The sequence below is a fragment of the Lampris incognitus genome, chromosome 21 (assembly GCF_029633865.1).
Source record: "Lampris incognitus isolate fLamInc1 chromosome 21, fLamInc1.hap2, whole genome shotgun sequence".
NCBI classification, from domain to species: Eukaryota; Metazoa; Chordata; class Actinopteri; order Lampriformes; family Lampridae; genus Lampris; species Lampris incognitus.
The window spans coordinates 15,712,936-15,733,052 of NC_079231.1; the positions used below are offsets into that span (position 1 = coordinate 15,712,936).

The 20,117-nt window shown below is 44.2% G+C and overlaps 1 protein-coding gene across 1 annotated transcript; it reads left to right on the top strand.

Annotated features, from left to right (window-relative positions):
* The first annotated feature begins 1,319 nt into the window (after window positions 1-1,319).
* Window positions 1,320-15,003, top strand: rcbtb1 (regulator of chromosome condensation (RCC1) and BTB (POZ) domain containing protein 1). Its single transcript, XM_056301365.1, has 13 exons — window positions 1,320-1,383; window positions 2,468-2,700; window positions 2,878-3,028; window positions 4,493-4,659; window positions 6,638-6,796; window positions 7,867-7,974; window positions 8,343-8,485; window positions 11,517-11,580; window positions 11,715-11,841; window positions 12,127-12,253; window positions 12,527-12,678; window positions 12,843-12,973; window positions 14,398-15,003. Exons 2-13 carry the CDS (start codon window positions 2,575-2,577, stop codon window positions 14,536-14,538), a joined length of 1,596 nt encoding a protein of 531 aa, XP_056157340.1. The 5' UTR covers window positions 1,320-1,383; window positions 2,468-2,574; the 3' UTR covers window positions 14,539-15,003.
* Window positions 15,004-20,117: the final 5,114 nt, after the last annotated feature.

Genomic DNA, 20,117 nt, shown 5'->3' on the forward strand with positions numbered 1-20,117 from the left:
AATAGAAAATAGAGTCAAGACATTGACAAGGTTAGAAATAATGATTTGTATTTGAAATAAGATTTTTTTTACATCAAACTTTGCTTTCGTCAAAGAATCCTCCATTTGCAGCAATTACAGCATTGCAGACCTTTGGCATTCTAGCTGTTAATTTGTTGAGGTAATCTGGAGAAATTGCACCCCACGCTTCCAGAAGCAGCTCCCACAAGTTGGATTGGTTGGATGGGCACTTCTTTGAGCAGATTGAGTTTCTGGAGCATCACATTTGTGGGGTCAATTAAACGCTCAAAATGGCCAGAAAAAGAGAACTTTCATCTGAAACTCGACAGTCTATTCTTGTTCTTAGAAATGAAGGCTATTCCATGCGAGAAATTGCTAAGAAATTGAAGATTTCCTACACCGGTGTGTACTACTCCCTTCAGAGGACAGCACAAACAGGCTCTAACAGGTACTATTTAATGAAGATGCCAGTTGGGGACCTGTGAGGCGTCTGTTTCTCAAACTAGAGACTCTAATGTACTTATCTTCTTGCTCAGTTGTGCAACGCGGCCTCCCACTTCTTTTTCTACTCTGGTTAGAGCCTGTTTGTGCTGTCCTCTGAAGGGAGTAGTACACACCGGTGTAGGAAATCTTCAATTTCTTAGCAATTTCTCGCATGGAATAGCCTTCATTTCTAAGAACAAGAATAGACTGTCGAGTTTCAGATGAAAGTTCTCTTTTTCTGGCCATTTTGAGCGTTTAATTGACCCCACAAATGTGATGCTCCAGAAACTCAATCTGCTCAAAGAAGTGCCCATCCAACCAATCCAACTTGTGGGAGCTGCTTCTGGAAGCGTGGGGTGCAATTTCTCCAGATTACCTCAACAAATTAACAGCTAGAATGCCAAAGGTCTGCAATGCTGTAATTGCTGCAAATGGAGGATTCTTTGACGAAAGCAAAGTTTGATGTAAAAAAAATCTTATTTCAAATACAAATCATTATTTCTAACCTTGTCAATGTCTTGACTCTATTTTCTATTCATTTCACAACATATGGTGGTGAATAAGTGTGACTTTTCATGGAAAACACAAAATTGTTTGGGTGATCCCAAACTTTTGAACGGTAGTGTATATGTAGCAAATAAATCACAATCCAACGCATAATCCTTAACACGGTGGAATGACTGGCCCTTCAGTAAATGACTACTTTAAAAAAAAAAAAAAAAAACTTGTGTGCAACGTGAAGGCTTTTATTGTTTGAAGCCAAGAGCGGAATTGACATCCTTCCGCTGGCTTGACTAGTCTGACCGGGTTTTTTTTGTTGTGGCGTCCTCCGTCGCCGACGGCTCACCAGTAAATTAAACCAGACCACACCGGTGATTTTGAGTACCGTACACAACGGAGGTAGGTGACCCGACGACAAGGATGCCGTCGTCGAAAGCTGTCATTGTTTTTTCTTCGTTTTGACTCGATTACTGTGGGAGCGATGCTTCGAGGGGGAAGCGGCGAGGAACAGAGAGCGCTACCGGAGCCGCCGCCGCCGCCGTACTGCGCACATCGCCGCTTACACATCCAGCTAGCTGTGATGCTACACATGGATAGACTTATGATATTGTAAAAGACGTACAAACAAATATATCTGACCCAAAAAGCCATACGTGTGTTGGATTTCTCCACTATAATCGGTTTAAGAAGTGATTGTTGAGCATTGCTGCTTGTATACAGCGTTTAAGTGCTACGTACCAGCCCTGTATTAGTAATGGTTGGAGGATGTTCAATGTTGCATTGAAAACCTTAATAGTTTTCAATGCTATGGGGACACACTTTCCATATTAACGATGGAGTGATTTCCAGATGTTATTGCACTGCGTGCTTTTGACTAGGAAATTGGGTTTTTGCCTTGGGAAGTGGACAGTAATGCACTCATCAGAAATGAGCCAAACAGGCTTTTTAGTTCTGATCCTCTGTGGCTGAAACTTGAATCCTAAACACTTGTTTTAAGTCCGCTTCTTTCATTTGTGCAATATATGCAAATGTATCAGTCTACTAAAAGGGGTGTTCCTTTTTTCCCCCAAAAAAGAGGATTTTTTTATTGTGACCTTATGTATGCAAGCTGGCCTTTGACTTACAATGACCATGAAGACACTATATAGTATACTGAAACTTATTATACTTTTTGGACCGTTAATTTCTGTGGCGTGTGTCAAACAACACACCTGATCCCCTCTGGCTACGCTCGTGTCCATTTCAGCCTCTGCAACAGAGCTGGTGTTGGTGCACACTTTTGACACATGGCATCAAGCAGTAATCCCAAACATGGTGTTTTTGTTAAGCTGTCATTTTATTCCCTCAAGAAATGTCATTTGACCAAAAGAAATTTCAACCAAACCACAGCAAAATCTGCAGGATCAGTAAAGTGCCCCCCCCCCCCCGCCCGCCTTATCAATTTCTTCACGTCTGTTCCCTATTCCTCCTGTTCTGTCCAAAGTGTCAGTGGGGCCAACTCTGCTCCCTCCTGCCCTGCTTGTCTCCGTTCCTCTGTCCATTCTGCCCATCCTCCTCCCCTGCTAGGGGAGCCCAAGAGGCGTGGGAGCCATGGTGGACGTCAGTAAGTGGCCGCTGTTCACCTTGCTGAGCCCTCAGAAAGTCGCCACCATCAGACAGGCCTGTGTCTTTGGGACATCTGCGAATGAAGCCATCTACATCACTCATGACGATGAGGTGTGTGTGTAGTGTATTTGGGCACTGTATTTGTTGAATTCAGTTCAGCATGGTTAAGTCTGCTTGAAATGTGCACAGCTAATTTCAAGACGCCATATACTGTTTTGTGTGCATGTGTGTGCATATGTGTGTGTGCATGTGGGCTTATGTTTGTATTAATATGTGTGTATTCTCCAGGTGTTTGTGTTTGGGTTGAACTGCAGTAACTGCCTGGGTACAGGTGACAGCCTGAGCACCATCGTACCAAAGAAACTGGACTTTGTGCGAGGAAAGAAGGTGGTCAGCATCAGCTATGGGAGCGGACCCCACGTCCTGTTGGCTACTGAGGGTACGTGGTTTATCAGTCATAGACGGATGGATCCCACGCTTTACCAAATATGAGTTTGATCAAAGACACTGTAAGGAGTGTTATTGGCTGATTAAATGCTTTAACAACCACACACCACAAAGCCATAAGAATAGTGTCAGTGCAAATACAACATCATTATCATTATTATCATGTTAGACATGCATTACAAAACAACACACATCACAGTTAGACAAGATCGATACTCTACATGTGCAAGACACTTGGCAGTATAGAAATAAAACTACGTTTGTGGCCATAAGATGCAGGTCCTGCTTTCAAAGTATATCCAAAAGTACAGTTCAGACTTTGTACTGTGATTGAAAATATGATTTGACATCTCAAATTATTGTAATTTTCATGAAATATGTGGCCTGGATCCAGGGACCGCGCTGCATTTCTATCATAACATTGTCATTTTAAACCCGAGCCTAAGCAGCATGCTCCTCTCTCTCACCCCCACAGCCTCCCACGCATGGGTGAAAATAGAGGGCGGTTCACAGAAAGTTGAATCAGTTCATCTGAAACCAACATTTATTGAGAGAGAAACCTTTCATCACTCCTCTAAGTGACCTCGGAGGGACGAAACGTCTCTCTCGCAATAAACGTTGGTTCCAGATGAACTGATTCAACTTTCTGTGATTTTCTTCCCTGGATTATTGAGCATGCATAAAGACATAGAGGGCGGTTGTTTCTGAGAAATAACCATGATGTTTTGACAGTGGACTGCGGAGTTAAATATCAAAACTGATTTTATTTATTTGTTTATTTTTATTGCTTGTCCTCTGGTCTGGACTCAAGCATCCAGCTCTGCTTGGCTCAGACAGTTTTTTCTTTTACTTTCCGAGTTTTGTCAGTTTTTCCACATTCCAGATGTTTCAGCTCCTCCCTTTGTGATTATGGACCCACATAGGCTGTATTTAAATGCACCCCCCAACATACACACACACCCCACTGAACCCCACCCCTCCACGTGCTGCAGTAAAAAACAAAACAGTGCATTAACCTCAAGGTGTAATGCCGTTTCAACATGTAGTGTGTTATACAAATTCTTCGATATGGTCCTTATGGTCAGTTTACTGCTGATATCAGATTTTCTTCTTGCTTGTATGCTCAGTGTGAGACTTTGCCTGATAGTAGATGGTGTCAAACCGCACGACCCTGCAGCATTGACAGATATAGAGATTTCCTCTCTGACACCCCGAGCAGTCTCAACGGCCACCTCCAGTCGGAGGCAGGTCTTCTAAAGAACTTCTACCAGATTACAGATAAACGCTAGGAAAGTTTGGCTGCAGCAGGGAATCATTGTGGCCATTTTGAACATACAGCCAATCCGGATGTTGGAGGTAGAAGTTAAATTTTCCTGCGAATCGTTGATGGAACAGTCCGACTCTTCTGACCTTGACATGTGTGCCGTTGAATTTGTGTGAATTTTTTGTCTTGCAGGCGGAGACCTTTTCGCTTGGGGACACAATGGCTACAGCCAGCTGGGGAACGGAACCACCAACCAGGGAGTGTCGCCGGTGTTGGTGACCACCAACCTGCAGAATAAGAAAGTGAAGGAGGTGGCCTGTGGCTCGCACCACTCCATGGCCCTCACCCAGGAAGGAGAGGTGACTATAATTAACCATAAAGTTTGACTCAAAAATGGCAAAGTCGCTGTTTGGAGAAACAAAAAAACAAAAAAGCCCAAACCAGAATAATTCATAGCACATTTAATCAAATCCTTTCGATAGTAAGACTTTCACATACTGTAAAAGCATTTCCTCCAAATTTCCAAATCTCCACTAAATTTCAGATTGAATGACGATGACCTTGAAATATTACTTGTTTTTCTTTCTTGAGAGATATGCATGTTTGGCAGCTGGAAGTCCTCTACAGAGAGAAACTAGATAAGATATTGATGCAGATGGACGAAAAAAAGGTATCGTCTGTAAAAGGCGTGACTTTCAGGAATGAGTGAAAAAGAAGCAAAGAAGTAAATACTTATTTTTATGAGGTTTTCTTTCATTTCAAGAACGGAAGAAAACCTGGTAGTGCACCACTTCCCTAAAACGGTAGCAGCATATTTTATGCTGGTGATTCCTGTCCCCCCCCCCCCCCCCGGTTGGCCTCTTATCACGTGAGTAGGCAGGGAAATCACTGGCTTATCTCTCCTCATGTCACCTCGCTAGTTTTGCTGTAAGACTAAGCAGCCTATTTTTAACCGTGTGGTATTAAGAGCTAATTAGTCTCACGGTGTGCAGGATCCATGCAGGGTTGTAACAGGGCAGAGTATCCTTAATTGTAATATGACAGCAGTATTTCACAGTCGTTTTTGTATTTTCTGTGGAATTGAAAGTCCAGTTTTCTTGTGCTAAGTCAGTGTGTTTGGCGTGTGATGCAAAAACGAGTCTCTGTGTGTGGCTGAACGCCATACGGCTTTGCTTTGCAGAGTCGGAGCTTGCAGGGTGCTATCAGGCAATGACTGGGTGTGTGCACAGTTTTTCAGTTGTGTCTGGGGATTTGAACCTTCTCATAAAAATGTGTTTGATCCGTCCGTTGCCCATGCGATTGAGTGTGTGTGTGTGCGTGTGTGTTTGTGTCCTTGTTTTTGTGCACGGGAACGGAGATGGGTTAGGGTTCATAATGTCTATCGAATATTTGATAACTGAGTTTTGTTTGTTTTTTTTGGGGGGGGGGTCACCTCTGATGAAGGCGTAGCCATAACAATAGATAAGAAAGAAGAGCTAAATCTGTTTGTGGACCTGTCTGTATTTATTGGCGTTTGTTATAAATTCCATAGTACCAGCACTAGAGTAAATTCACTGAGGTTGAGATGCATTCTGTTTGGATAAGAGTGAGTTTTAACGGGCGTCCGGGTGGTGTGGCGGTCTGTTCCGTTGCCTGCCAACACGGGGATCACCGGTTCGAGTCCCCGTGTTGCCTCCGGCTTGGTTAGGCATCCCTGTGGACATGGTTGTCTGTGTCTGCGGGTGGGAGGCCAGCTGTGGGTGTGTGTCCTGGTCGCTGCACTAGCGCCTCCTCTGGTCAGTCGGGGCGCCTGTTCGGGGGGGAGGGGGAACTAGGGGGAATAGCGTGATCCTCCCACGTGCTATGCCCCCCTGGTGAAACTCCTCACTGTCAGGTGAGGGAAAGCAGCTGGCGACTGCACATGTATCAGAGGAGACGTGGTAGTCTGCAGCCCTCCCCGGCTCAGCAGAGGGGGTGGAGCAGCGACTGGGACGGCTCGGAAGAGTGGGGTAATTGGCCAGGTACAATTGGGGAGAAAAAGGGAGAAAGAAAAGTTTCTAAAGGAGAACAAGATATGATTTTTCTTTTGCTGAACACTTTGGAGTTGGGGTTAAGCAGTCCTAATATACATTTGATGTATGTGTGTGTACTTTTTTGCATGTGTGTGTGCATGAGAGAGAGAGAGAGAGAGAGAGAGCGAGAGAGAGAGAAAATGGATAAATCCAGATATGTTCATCTTAACAAGGACATTGCTCTGTGTTCAGATTTTCTTGACTTCTCAAAGTTTTGTTTGTTTGTTTGTTTTTTTGTTTGCTTGTTTGTTTTTTGCTGGGCCCTGACCTCAACCGGCCACCCAAGGTGTTTGCATGGGGTTACAATAACTGTGGACAGGTGGGCTCCGGCTCCACGGCCAACCAGCCCAGCCCCCGGCGAGTCTCCAGCTGCCTGCAAGGGAAGAACGTGGTGGGCATCACATGCGGACAGACGTCCTCTATGGCCGTGGTGGACAATGGAGAGGTAGGATGGATAAATAGATGATGGGGTTAGACCAACAGACAGTAGATTGGTAGACAGACAGTTGAAAGCTAAAGGGGAAGACCATGGATGAACAGATGGATGGAATTTATTCATGGCTGTGGGGAAACATTGGTAAGGTTGAACTGATGGAAGATGATTTTTTTGTTGTTGGCATTTTCCGCCTTTATTAGATAGCAGTAGTCGAGAGAGAGACAGGAAAGGCAGGTGAGAGAGAGGGGCTGACATGCAGCAAAGGGCCTGGGCCAGATTCGAAGCCAGGCTGCTGCAGTAAGGACTCAGCCTTATGTGGTACGCGCCTTTCGATCCTTTTCAAAGAATCAGTTCATCTTAAAATGACCAAAAACGGGGCATCCGGGTAGCGTAGCGGTCTATTCCGTTACCTACCAACACGGGGATCCCGGTTCGAATCCCCCGTGTTGCCTCTGGCTTGGTCGGACACAATTGACACTACAGACACAATTGGCCGTGTCTGTGGGTGGGAAGCTGGGTGTGGGTGTGTGTCCTGGTCGCTGCACTAGTGCCTCCTCTGGTCAGTTGGGGCGCCTGTTCAGGGGGGAGGGGGAACTAGGGGGAATAGCGTGATCCTCCCACCCACTACGTCCCCCTGGTGAAACTCCTCACTGTCAGGTGGAAAGAAGCGGCTGGCGACTCCACATGTATCGGAGGAGACGTGGTAGTCTGCAGCCCTCCCCGGCTCGGCAGAGGAGGTGGAGCAGCGACCGGGACGGCTTGGAAGAGTGGGGTAATTGGCTAGATAAAATTGGGGAGAAAAAAAGGGGGGGGCAGGGGTCGCAAAAAAAAAAAGAAAGACCAAAAACAGAAAAAGATTAGAGCAAATACAAATAACGCTCCCAGTCGGTAATGGTTTTTTTTTTGTGGGTCAAGTTCTAATTTCTTGAAAAATCTTGAAGGCCTGCATATGTAATGTTGGGATTAAGCGCTCCAGAGCTCCTGTGGAGGTTTGGATGCTAAAGAGTGAGGACATTCTTCCAGGAATGATCATCACTTAAACATGTCTTTGCACACGCATGCTTTTGTGTGTGTTTCAGGTGTACGGCTGGGGCTACAATGGTAACGGCCAGCTAGGGGTCGGTAACAATGGAAACCAGCTGACCCCCTGCCGCCTCGCCGCGCTTCAAGGACTGTGTATTCAACAGGTAACTAGCAGACACACAACAAACACAAAATCCCCATGTGTATGCATACATACAAACAATATAGTGCAGAGTGTAGATTTATGGGGCAAAGTTAATTGAAGAGAGTGACATGACATTCCTCTCTCTTTATTCCATTATTGCGTTGATGGATAGTGATGGACGCCACATCTCTTTGCTACTGTTTTGTTGCTGATTTGTGTTAGTCAGTTGTTCACTATCGCTCCAGTGGTTTGACAGCATAGCTGAGATTCCTGAATGGGTCTCTGTGACTGATTGCTCAAGTTGATTGAGGTTTAATCGCACCGTCAGCCGTTGTCAGGGAGCATAATGCCAGTCAAGTAACTATATTTTGTCTCTGCGGCCTGCAGATCGCCTCGGGCTATGCTCACTGCCTGGCGCTAACAGACGAGGGGTTACTCTACGCCTGGGGAGCCAACACCTACGGCCAGCTGGGAACTGGCAACAAGAGCAACCAGCTGAGCCCCGTTCACATCATGGCCGAGAAGGAGAGGTAGGAAACGAGAGTCAGGACTACGCTGAAGATACACTTCCTTCCTCATGTTCTTTCTTTCTTTCTGGCTTTTGCTTCCACTCCTCTGCCATTGCTTTTGATTATTAGCTCAGTCACTTGTTTGGACTTGTTTGGACCCAAGTGTGAAGCAGATCTCACACACGTGTGTGTGCGTGCATACATGAAAATTCACACACACACACACACACATGCACATGCACGCGTGCCTGCAAGCTCCGAGGCTTGAACGTGATTGTTAACCAAAGCATACAACAATAAATCCACATACCGTGCATATATTGTTTCTCGCACAGTCTGCAGCTGCGTTTTGGAAACAGGACCCACAAATGATCCACAAATGAGTTTTGAACAATAAAGCTTACATAGAGTCAGAAGGACCTTCCGGATCAGCAATACTTACCAAGTATAATTCATGTTGAATACATTTTTAAATTTGAAAAACTCAAGCGGATGCTTTTATTTTTCTTGTAATACAAGTGGTGTTGTTCACACGCAGTACACGCTGTGTGTATGCCTGTCGACAGAAATCACACACAGCTTGGATGATAGAGCAGTATGTGTAGAACCTATTTTTGCCAAATGGTGACTGACTGCCTGGCACAGCACTAAACCACGCCGCAGGGCTGGACAGGTCTGGAGCGATCGGCTTTCATTGAGAACATTGTCTCAGAAACAATGATAAGAGTGAAAAGCTGTGTGCGCGTCTGTGTCAGCGTGTGCGGTAGTATGAGAAAGGGAGAGAGAGTGTATGAGAGCGTGGGAGTGGAGCTGCCAGGGGAAGAAAATAGGAACCATTTATAAAAAAATAAATAAAAATGATAGGGACAAAAGGTGTTGGTATGACCTCTATAAAAGCAGCATATTGTCTGATCTGTTCACCGTGCATTTTCACAGTTTGCCCAAGATGGGGTTGGGAGGTAAGGGATCGCGTCCCTAAATTATTGCTGAGAAATTGTAATTAATAATCGTATGTATTTAAATATTTAAAATGGAGTTATAAGGTGGTTTTCAGACAATAACTCAACAAGAGATAAAAGTCAGGACCATAGACGGAAATGGTGTCAGTAACTGTCATGCCACATAATGTGAGGCCCCTGTAATGTGACGCAAGGCTCAAAATATCAGATGAACCCCACCAGCTGCAGCCGCTCCATCACCGATTAATCTGCCTGTGTTCTTTCATTTGACTGTTCAATAATTTCATCGATAAAATATCAAAAATAAAGAGAAATTGCCTGTTGCATGTTCCCAGAGCCCAAAGTGATGTCTTGAAACCGTTCACTTTGTCTGACCAGCAACCAGGGAAACCCTTAAGTTTCCATTTCTGTAATGGCATGAGTTGGAGAAAGGCAAGCAAATCTTAAAATTTAGAAGCTGTAGCCAGCACATTTGGTGAATTTACTTGATAAATGGCTAAAACGATTAATTGATTACCAAAATTATAACTGGTTACATATTCTGTCGATCAGCTGATCGGTTATTGATGAGTCGGCTATTCGTCAAAGTGCTAATATGAACTATCATGGCTGCAGGATTGCAGACATTTTTGTTTTAAAGATGCTTCTGGAGGACAAGCTGCTTTATGTTCCTCTTGGCATGAGAGCAAACCGGCGACTTTTACCCACCCTGCTCTTCACACACCGCCATGGAGCTGTGAGATGACTTCCTGTTTCCTGTCTCCACTTCCTTCTCTGTGACCCCCCCACTTCCTGTCCTGGTCGTAAAGGGCTGGTCACGGGCAGAGGAGCCCGTTTGAAGAAGGTTTATTTCGGCTCCATTAACAAAGACTCCTTAGCACCTCCTACATAATCACAGTGTGCCCAGCGCACCTCATGTTGTTGTCTTTATTTAATTTCCTGAGACAGCAGGGTTTTCCTTCACTTTTAGATAGAATGAAGGGGACGAAATATGTTGCCCGAAGTATGAAGTATCATTGATGGTAATACTGATTGCAGCAACAACAATTTTTTTCCCTCAAAGATTTATGGGAAAGCACTCTGTATTTGCACTCGATTACTTCTTAAATGAATATCGAGTTGTGAGTAATAAGTTGCTGTTAATTTCAGCTTTTTTCTTTGGTTCTTCTAAATTGAATATCATTTTAATATATGACATATGTAACCTTCAGCCGTCAAGAGACCCCTGTTTGTGGATCTAAACGGAAAAGTAAATTTTTGAAATTCACAAAAAGTTTTCAAAGCCTGTTTTATCAGCCAAATGCCAAGGAATTGGGTCCATGCAGGGGCAGCAAAGCATTGTCTTTGCTGAGGTGCTTAATGCACATGAAGGAAATGATGACACATTTCTGTCGACTCCCATTTTTACCTTGGATGGGAACAAGGACACAGGCAGTAGGGGGAACAGTGTCAGGATAGGGTCCTTTCCACGTCTCCGTTTGTTTACGTTCTGCTGAGGAAATGGGGAAAACAAAAGCAGAGCTAAACCCGGAGCTTTGGGGGTTTGGGCTGCGACCTCTAGTATAATGTGTTTTATGCCGTTCACTGGTTCTGGACGGGCAGGGCTTTGACTTTATTGCGGCTTTGGTAAATAATTTAGCTGCGACGGCAAAGCAAGAGAAAAGGAAGGCGTGGAGATAAATTGGTGATGCCACACCCATGTGTCTGATATCAGCATTTTGGCCGTTTACTGTGCCACCAGTTAACCAAAGCCAATGTACACTCCAAAGTCCACATCAGGAGCTGCAGAAAAGTTGATGATGACCTATAACTCTCTGGAACAACACACAACAGCCTGCCAGGAGCAAAATCAAGTCCACACATTCTCAAGACTCAAGGAAAACACACAGTTAGAAGGTTGGAGTGAAAACCTTTGTACTCACGGCTCTGTATGGTACATAATTGAGCATCACACTGGCGACAACTCAACAATGTCACGTGTTAATATGTGATCCATTTTGCATCGGGACACAAGCAGAAGGGCTGTTTGTGATTGTGTATATGAATCGTGTATGTCTTTATTCAAGCGCACAACCCTATCTGTTTTTTTGCAGGATTGTCGAGATTGCAGCATGCCACTCCACACACACCTCAGCCGCCAAGACCCAAAGCGGACAGGTACGTGTGTGCAACGCCGCAACGTGTGTTTTGCTTGTGTCTGTTTACGCTTGTGTTGCGTCCGTGGGTGTTTTGCCCATCCCTGCCCTCCCACTATGATGACGTCGATGCTAGCTGTGGGTCTCGTCCTCCAGGTGTATATGTGGGGCCAGTGTCGGGGCCAGTCCATAGTCCTCCCCCACCTCACCCACTTCACCACCACCGATGACGTCTTTGCCTGTTTCGCCACTCCCTCTGTCATGTGGAGGCTGCTCTCAATGGGTGAGGAGAAAGTACCTCTCACTTCCATATTCACTTTGTCTTCTGTCACCTAATGGTTGTCCAGGCGATGAGGATGTCATTTTGACCACTGTTTATAACCTCCATATTATCACACTGTACATTCAAAGCTATTTTTGAAAGATATTTTAGTGTATTTTTCTGTTTTATTTTTTCTTTTTGTACTGCACAGCCTAGAGATAGAGGAATTGATGGCTGGAGCCAAAGACCTGTGTTTTCTCTTCTATTCGCTTCTATTCTATTCTGTTCTTCTCTATTCTACTCTAGAGCATGATGACTTCCTGACAGTTGCCCAGGCTCTTAGGAAAGAGTTTGACAGTCCAGAGACAGCCGATCTCAAGTTCAGCGTCGATGGCAAATACATCCATGTTCACAAAGCCGTGCTCAAGATCAGGTTTGCGTGTGCAGGCATTTGTGTGTGTTTTTGTTCATTTCGGGGGTACTAGAAATGATCTCACATCTAGTCTTTTCCTGCCTTCCTCTGCTAATATCATCGAAAGTTTTTCTTTTTCACTAACAAAATTTTGTCAACCCTTCAGAGTGCCATCACCTGTGCTCCACTCACCAGACGATGACATAACAAGATGATTTGTGTTCTTTTGTTCCATCACAAGTTATACTGTGTTCTGTTTTCTATGTGCTGTGAATTTTTCGCTTGTTCCAGCAGGTGTGAGCACTTCCGGTCCATGTTCCAGTCCCACTGGACGGAGGACCTGCAGGAGGTGATTGAGATCGACCAGTTCTCCTACCCGGTCTACAGATCCTTCCTACAGTTTCTGTATACAGACACTGTTGACCTACCACCAGAGGATGCTATTGGTCAGCAAACACGCACACGCATGAACTTTTTATATCTCAATCTTTTGTCATAGTACGATGACTAGCAATACCAGATAGTTAAAAAAACTTTTATGCGTATAGATCTATATATATATTTGTGTTTGTTTGTATTTTATGTGTGCGTGCACATGCGGGCGCTGCAGGTCTCTTGGATCTAGCCACCTCTTACTGTGAGAACCGACTGAAGCGTCTCTGTCAGCAAATCATCAAGAGAGGCATCACCGTCGACAATGCCTTCGCCTTGCTCTCTGCAGCCGTACGGTACGATGCAGAGGTATGGCATAAACACACGAACATATGTGTACAATATATAGACACACAAATGTACCCAAAGGTAGGAGGTACGTCGCTTGTGCAGGTTCGAATCCTAGAACCGGCTATTCACATTCCTGGTTTGGCTGACAACCAGAGGGCCGCTTGTATTAAGAGCCCACATGTGCCTGTTATTCCCTTGGGTAAGGCACTTCTGTTGTGCTACTTCCAGTGTGGGGGAATTGTCGGCGGCAAAACAACCAATTTCTCTTGTAACAAACTGACCAAATTTATCTCAACTTAAAGAGAGACTGACATGCCCTTTCTGAACACATTTTTTAACATTAGGCGTTTCAGTCATAAACAAAATTAGGTGTGGTTTTATGAATTCAAAGCTATTGGCTACTGTCTTCCTGGGTGTTCGCGTGGGTGGGGCTCGGTACCGCTCATTACTTGCCGTAGAAAAAAATGGTGGTAGGCCTACGGCACAGCAGTGCAATACAACTTGACGAATAATATGTTCGATGATACAAATAACTGTTAGATAGATAGATGATAGATAGATAGCAATAAGTCGTAGCAAGATCGATAAAGTTTCAGCAAAATAGCACAAACTCGAGCCAAGTAGCTAGCAGGAGGAGGTGAAAGAAAGACTTCTCTGTGGTTTTATAGCATCTCACTACGGACACACCCTATTGACTAGTGTCTACGTATCCACCGGCACAATTTGTCATTGGACACCATCTACAGTCAATCACAGATCTCTCTCAAGTGGCCGCAGACGCACTGTTTTGGCCACTGAATTTCTTCGTGGTCACATTCCAACTTGGAGCATAGCCTATCAATAGAAATTTTCAGATTTTGATGTCAGTATCACTTTAAACTAGCTTAGTGGATGTGAATGGCTTTAGCAGCACCACACTCAGGATGTCGGGTTTACCGCTGGTGCCACCCATGACAAGTCAATTATAAAAGTCTATCCACTCGTACTGTGAGACTTAACAAAGTCATCCACTGAATGGCATTTTCTCTGTCTGTTTCCTTCAAACAATGAGCCATAGTTGAACAGTTGGGAATGAACATTGCATGCCACCATCTGCATCTATTGTTACACAGTGCAGGTCCAATCCCAGTTTTTGAAATGATGCATGATATTTGGCTAGTCTGGCAGTATGTAGTCATTATCAATAAAAACGGATTCTGTGTTTGTGTTGACTATTGATGAAACATCTAAAGATCCTTGTGCTTGGTAAATACAGCAGCTTTTCAGTCTGCTTGCCAGTATACACCACCAAACTTGACATAATGATACTTTCACTTGCGGTTCTGAAATTCTCTCTCCTTCTCCCTTCCTTCTCTAACTTTCTTACTCCTCCTTCTCCCTCTCTTTTCCAACCCCAACCCCCACCCCCATCCCCTCTCCTCCCTCTATCTCTTTCTGTTCAGGACTTGGAAGAGTTCTGCTTTCGGTTCTGCGTCAACCATCTGACCCAGGTCACCCAGACCGCAGCGTTCTGGCAGGTGGATGGAGCCATGCTTAAAGAGTTTATCTGCAGAGCCAGTCGCTGTGGAGCCTTCAAAAACTGAGCGGAGGGCCCTCAGGAGGGCACTGGACTCCGGCAGACTTTCTAGGGGCCTTTTGTAGTACGTATAAAAAAAAAAAGTTGCATTTGGATCAAGACACAGACACTGAGGGGACCATTATCAGAGAGTTAAGCCCAGTGGTGAATGGTGGTAATGGATTGAAAAGGTCATTGATGTAGCAGTCATCGCAGATGGTCTCCTGATGGCTCTGTGTCCGGACATCTCACTCCTGTTGAACCAACCCACTAGGAGAAGCCTCTTCCTAAGTTGCTGCTGTGAACATTTGAAGGACATGAGTTGCATTTGATTTATCCCCCTAGACACGTTAACAGACACAAACGTGAACACATCCTGTACGTGATGGAATTGATCAACGAATTCTCAGTTTGTTTGTTTTTTCCTCCAAGTTTTGGAAATGTTTTTATTAATGTTATACCCCAGATTGGATAGAATTGGGGTTTTGACTCTGGAGGCACCTTGAGTCTTAATCTCCAGACAGCAGGAGGGAAGGAGTTTGGTTGTTGAATCTGCTGTGATGGATCTGTTTATAGCTCATGGACCCCCCCCCCCCCCCCGATGAGTTGACTACAAGGGTAAAATGAGAAAGAAGGGGTGCTCAGAGTGGCCCTCTGGCCCTCAAACAAATGCTTACGCCCCCCTCCTCACCTTTCCTTAAAGGAGAAAGGTCTTGGAATCGAATCTAAGCTGCTGCATTTGATGTCGACATTGTGGCTGTTTACTTTGGAGCCAGATGGCTACACGCGGTGGTCCTAAAGTCGACAGTGTGGTCTTTTTTATAGCACTGCATTGAATTCTTTATTGTATTTACTTGAGAAAAAAAAGGCATTTGAGACCATTGATTTTTTCTTTTTACACTTTATGCCTTGGCAAAAATCCATGTGAGAGACCAAAGGGAGGTTCTGGGAACTGAAAGAAAGAAGATCAGAGAAAAAGGAACAGGAAAAAGAGCATCCACCCTTGATAAGGAGGTTTCAGTGGCATTTTAGGAAGAAAACTTTTTGTTCTCAATGGGCAGGTCAAGTCGCCCATTATTTTAATGGCCGTACACCAATCAGCCAAAACATTAAAACCACTGACAGGTAAGTGAATAACATTGATTGTCTCGTTAAAACGGCGCCTATCAAGGGGTGGGGTATATTAGGCAGCAAGTGAACAGTCTATTTTTGAAGTTGATGTGTTCAAAGCAGTAAAAATGGGCAAGCGTAAGGATCTGAGTGGCTTTGACAAGGGCCAAATTGTGATGGCTAGATGACTGGGTCAGAGCATCTCCAAAACAGCAGGTCTTGTGGGGTGTTCCCAGTATGTAGTGGTCAGTATCTACCAAAAGTGGTCCAAGGAAGGACAACTGGTGAACCGGAGTCAGGGTCATGAGTGCTCAAGGCTCATTGATGCCTGTGGGGAGTGATGGCTAGCCCGTCTGGTCTGATCCGACAGAAGAGCTTCTGTAGTTCAAATTGTCAAAAACAGTTAATGCTGGATATGATAGACAGGTGTGTATGAGGCTGTGTAGCCGCAGACCAGTCAGAGTGCCCATGATGACCCCTGTCCACTGCCAAAAGTGCCTACAATGGGCACATGAGCATCAGAACTGGATCATGAAGCAATGGAAAAAGGTTGCCTGGTCTGATTAATCACGTTTTCTTTTACGTCATGTGGACGGCTGGGTGTGTGTTTTGTCATTTAGCTGGGGAAGAGATGACACCAGGATGCACTCTGGGAAGAAGGCAAGCCAGCAGAAGCAGTGTGATACTCTGATGAAGGCCCGTAGCAGTAGGCCGAAACGTTAGCATGTTTTGCTGGCCAAAATAAATAGGTGAAAATGAGGCACTGTCCCTGTCCTTTTTCAAATTAGTGCGTGCTACCCTACATCCTTGGATGTGGTTTTTGAAGTATATGTTTTTTGGGTTTAGCACCACAGTAAGAGTTTCTTTTTGGGATGGCGCATCCAACCCCCCCATTCCAACATTAAAGACCAGGTACACAGTCATTCCTGCCACACTGCACACATTGTTCAGGAATGGTTTGAGGAACATGACAAAGAGTTCAAGGTGTTGCCTTGGCCTCCAAATTCCCCAGATCTCAATCTGATCATGCATTTGTGGGATGTGCTGGAAAAACAAGTCTGATCCATTGAGGTCCCACCTCGTAACACACAGGACTTAAAGGATCTGCTGCTAACGTCTTGGTGCCAGAAACCAGAGGACACCGTCCTGTGGAGTTCATGCCTTGATGGGTTAGAGCTGTTTTGGTTGCATGAGGGGGACCTACACAATATTAGACAGGTGGTTTTAATGTTTTGGCTGATTGGTGTAAAAAGTCTTATACCTCAGTCCCATCCATCCTCTTATCTTCTAATCATAGCCATCCTTCTGTCCCCTTTCAACAGGCCTGCTCAACAGTTTTTCCACTTATCTCTACCAATAGCCCCACTACTATTTTCGAGAATGTGTTAAAAGCGCAACCTAGTTTTGAGGAATTTGGGCTGACATCGTCTTGTTATGTTGGGACCAAACTAGCAGTTCATTTAGTCTGGCATCTTTTGAATATAATCAGGTGATAACGAGAGACTCAGTCTGGCGACTGCAGCCTCTCCATGCACCTGATGCTCATGTTTACCACAATGCCAAGTGACCATTCTGGAGTTTTACTAAAAGTTAATACAAAAAGTTGCACTGATAGACATGCATTTGAGTTACGTTCATACTATACATTCCTTCAAGTGGCTGGTTGTTTGGTTTTGTGTTTTGTGTTTTTTTTTTTTTTTTTTTTGCATAAATGATTTTGGGGGGGAAAAAGGGTATCTGAGTTAAAAAATTTTTTGTATCCAGTAACAGTTTGACCATCAAGGAAGCCCCTGTTTGAAGCTTTGCAATAACAATGTTTTGAGAGCTTAAATCAGGTGGGAAAATATTTCCCCAATTGTTCTCCAAGACTACTTTTGTTCTGTACCCTTTATTAAAAAGAAAGTTAAATCTGGACCTAAATCTTCTCAGACTTGATCTGTGCAATATTTGCTGTACAGAAACGAGTGTTGTACTGTGCTTTACCGCACGTTAAATAGAACAGTTATTTCTTGTAATTATGAAAGAGCAGTGAAATACGCATCAAGACATGAAAAAACAATAGACTAAAAAATTGATAAAAATCTATAAAAGCAGTTTTTTATTGAAGATTTTGGATTCCGTAGGAAATACAGACTCAAAAGTCTTGAGTCACAGAAACTAAACAATGTATTGCTTCTTTTTTTTTGTTGGCTTCCCTTAGTTTAAACATTGTGAAATGGACTGAATTATAGAGAATAGAACGGAGTTTGAAATTTGAGTGAGCACTTTATATTCCATGCTTTACTGTGACCTGTTTTAGGGGGCGTTGCACCACTGGTCGCCAATCGTTTTGATGCCAAGGGACAAAAAAAAAAGCAATGTTGCGCCAATAAATAATTTGGTCATTAGATGAGTTGACGTTTGATTGACTGTATCACTTTTTGACCTTGTCTTTTGTAAAATTTGAGCAAAATGCACCCTAAAACTCTGTGTTGGATATATATGAGAACCTCTACACCATGATCGGGGTGTCTCGTGCATAATTGTAACACCTTTGTGTCTTCATAGAGTCTGCCTATGACTGTTTGAATTTGTGCCTATGGTATTGATGATAAAGGCTACAGTACATATTCCTGCAGATAGCACAAAGGCTTATGCAATATAATAACATGCACATTGTCGGTGGTGTTGTGGGCCTGGTAAACTATTTGCATAGGTTTTTCTTTGCTCTTTTAGGTTTCACTTTCTCTGAACACCATGACTCATGAATCTTGACTCGTGATGTGGCAAAATACTAAACTTCAATGACTGCAGGAGCATTTTGAAGCAATTCTACTGTCCTCGTGTCGGAACTCTTTTTTTAAGACCAGCCTAATGTTGGCACTGGGGTTAATTTGGGTCGACAGAAACTGGTGGTGGTATTTGAATGATTTCCTGGTAGAGCTCAATGCTTTGGTGGAATGTCAAAATAGATCACATGGGGGCATTTGGTGTACAGGTTTCCTCTTTTGTTTTACATTTAAAAAGATCTAGCAACTGGAAAAAAACAACAACAATGCAAATTAAACTTGGAATTTGTTTTTTCATTAAGAAATGCTTTTTGTATTATTTGGCTAGATTAACATGAAAGCTTAAGGAATGCTTTTAAAATGCTAGCAAACGTTCATGAAATAAACTCCATAACTGTCTTGCTTTTTTTTGTCGCTTTATTGCCTTTTGCTCTGCTTCATAATAAATTAACTGGTCGGTCAGACTGTATGGCAAATTGGGGGAGAAGTTATTTCCCAGGGTGTTTTCTTTTGAAATATTGAGCAATTGGTTTACACATTGTCAGGTTTCAAGTTAATTCAATAAACAGTGTCTCTACAAATCAGTTTCTCCTTGTCAGGTTTATTCCATTTTCAATCCATGCAACTTAAGGCATACCATTTACGTTCCTATGCAACAAACGTATTCCTCCTTTTTCAATACATTTTGAATCATGGTAAAGTTCAACGGCGAACGATCAGGACCTTAAACTTTCACAGAAGGCCCAACCATCCTGCCCCACGGCGATGAGGTAGTCTAGCAGGCTGCTACTGCGCATGTGCATATTTAGTGACCCCCCCCCCCACACACACACACACCGTGAGGGCGTTGTTACTCGACGTAGCTAATCAGTTAGCGTCGCAACTTCAGCTGGCGAGCAGGGGGGAGACTTTCTTGTGCGGTTTATTTCTGGTTTTTTGCGAGTCGAACACTTAACGAAAAGTTGTACACAGTTAAAAAAAAAAGACTAAAGAAAACGGGCAACAGCGTGGCAAGTATAACCAACATATCAGAGATGGTTTACGTTTTAGGCCAGAAACTGCATGTTCGTCGTCGCCGGGCCTGACTCCAGTGTGGGGCATGGCGGGCAGACGGCTCAGCTTCAGGTCAACGACACCCGTCGTCTGAAGTGTTTGCTGTGGTTTTATTGCGCGCACACAATGGCGTTTGGTCTTCGTGCTTGGCAGTTGGTGGGCAATATGGGTCGTCGTTGCATTTGGCGCTTCGCGTTGCGAGCGAACGGCTTTGTTTTTGCATCGGTAAATATGGCGTGATTTGTCCACAGATTGTGCAGGCGGCTGTGGTGACTTTATTATGTCTGTCGTAGTTTTTTTTCCTTTTTCATTCCGAAGAGATTGATGATATAAACGATGTATTCTGTGGCGGTCCAAGCTCCAAAGGCGACCACTGCTGAAATAACGCCGTAGAATGACCATGCAGTGCTATGCCTCCATCTACCGGCCCAACTTGGTATTTCATCAATAACGCGTCACTTTTTTCCCCTTGTTGATCCGCGGATAGGACGGGTCTAGGGATCGGTTTTTTTTGTCAAAACACGTCGTTTGTTCGACACAGATTTTAACGTGAACGAACGCGACTGGTATAAAATGGAAAGAAACCGTCTTTGGTTTGCGCTAGTTGCGGCTCGGGTCGGCCTCTGACTCCGCCCGTTGTCCTACGTCAGAGGAGATCTGCGGAAGTGTTGGGGAC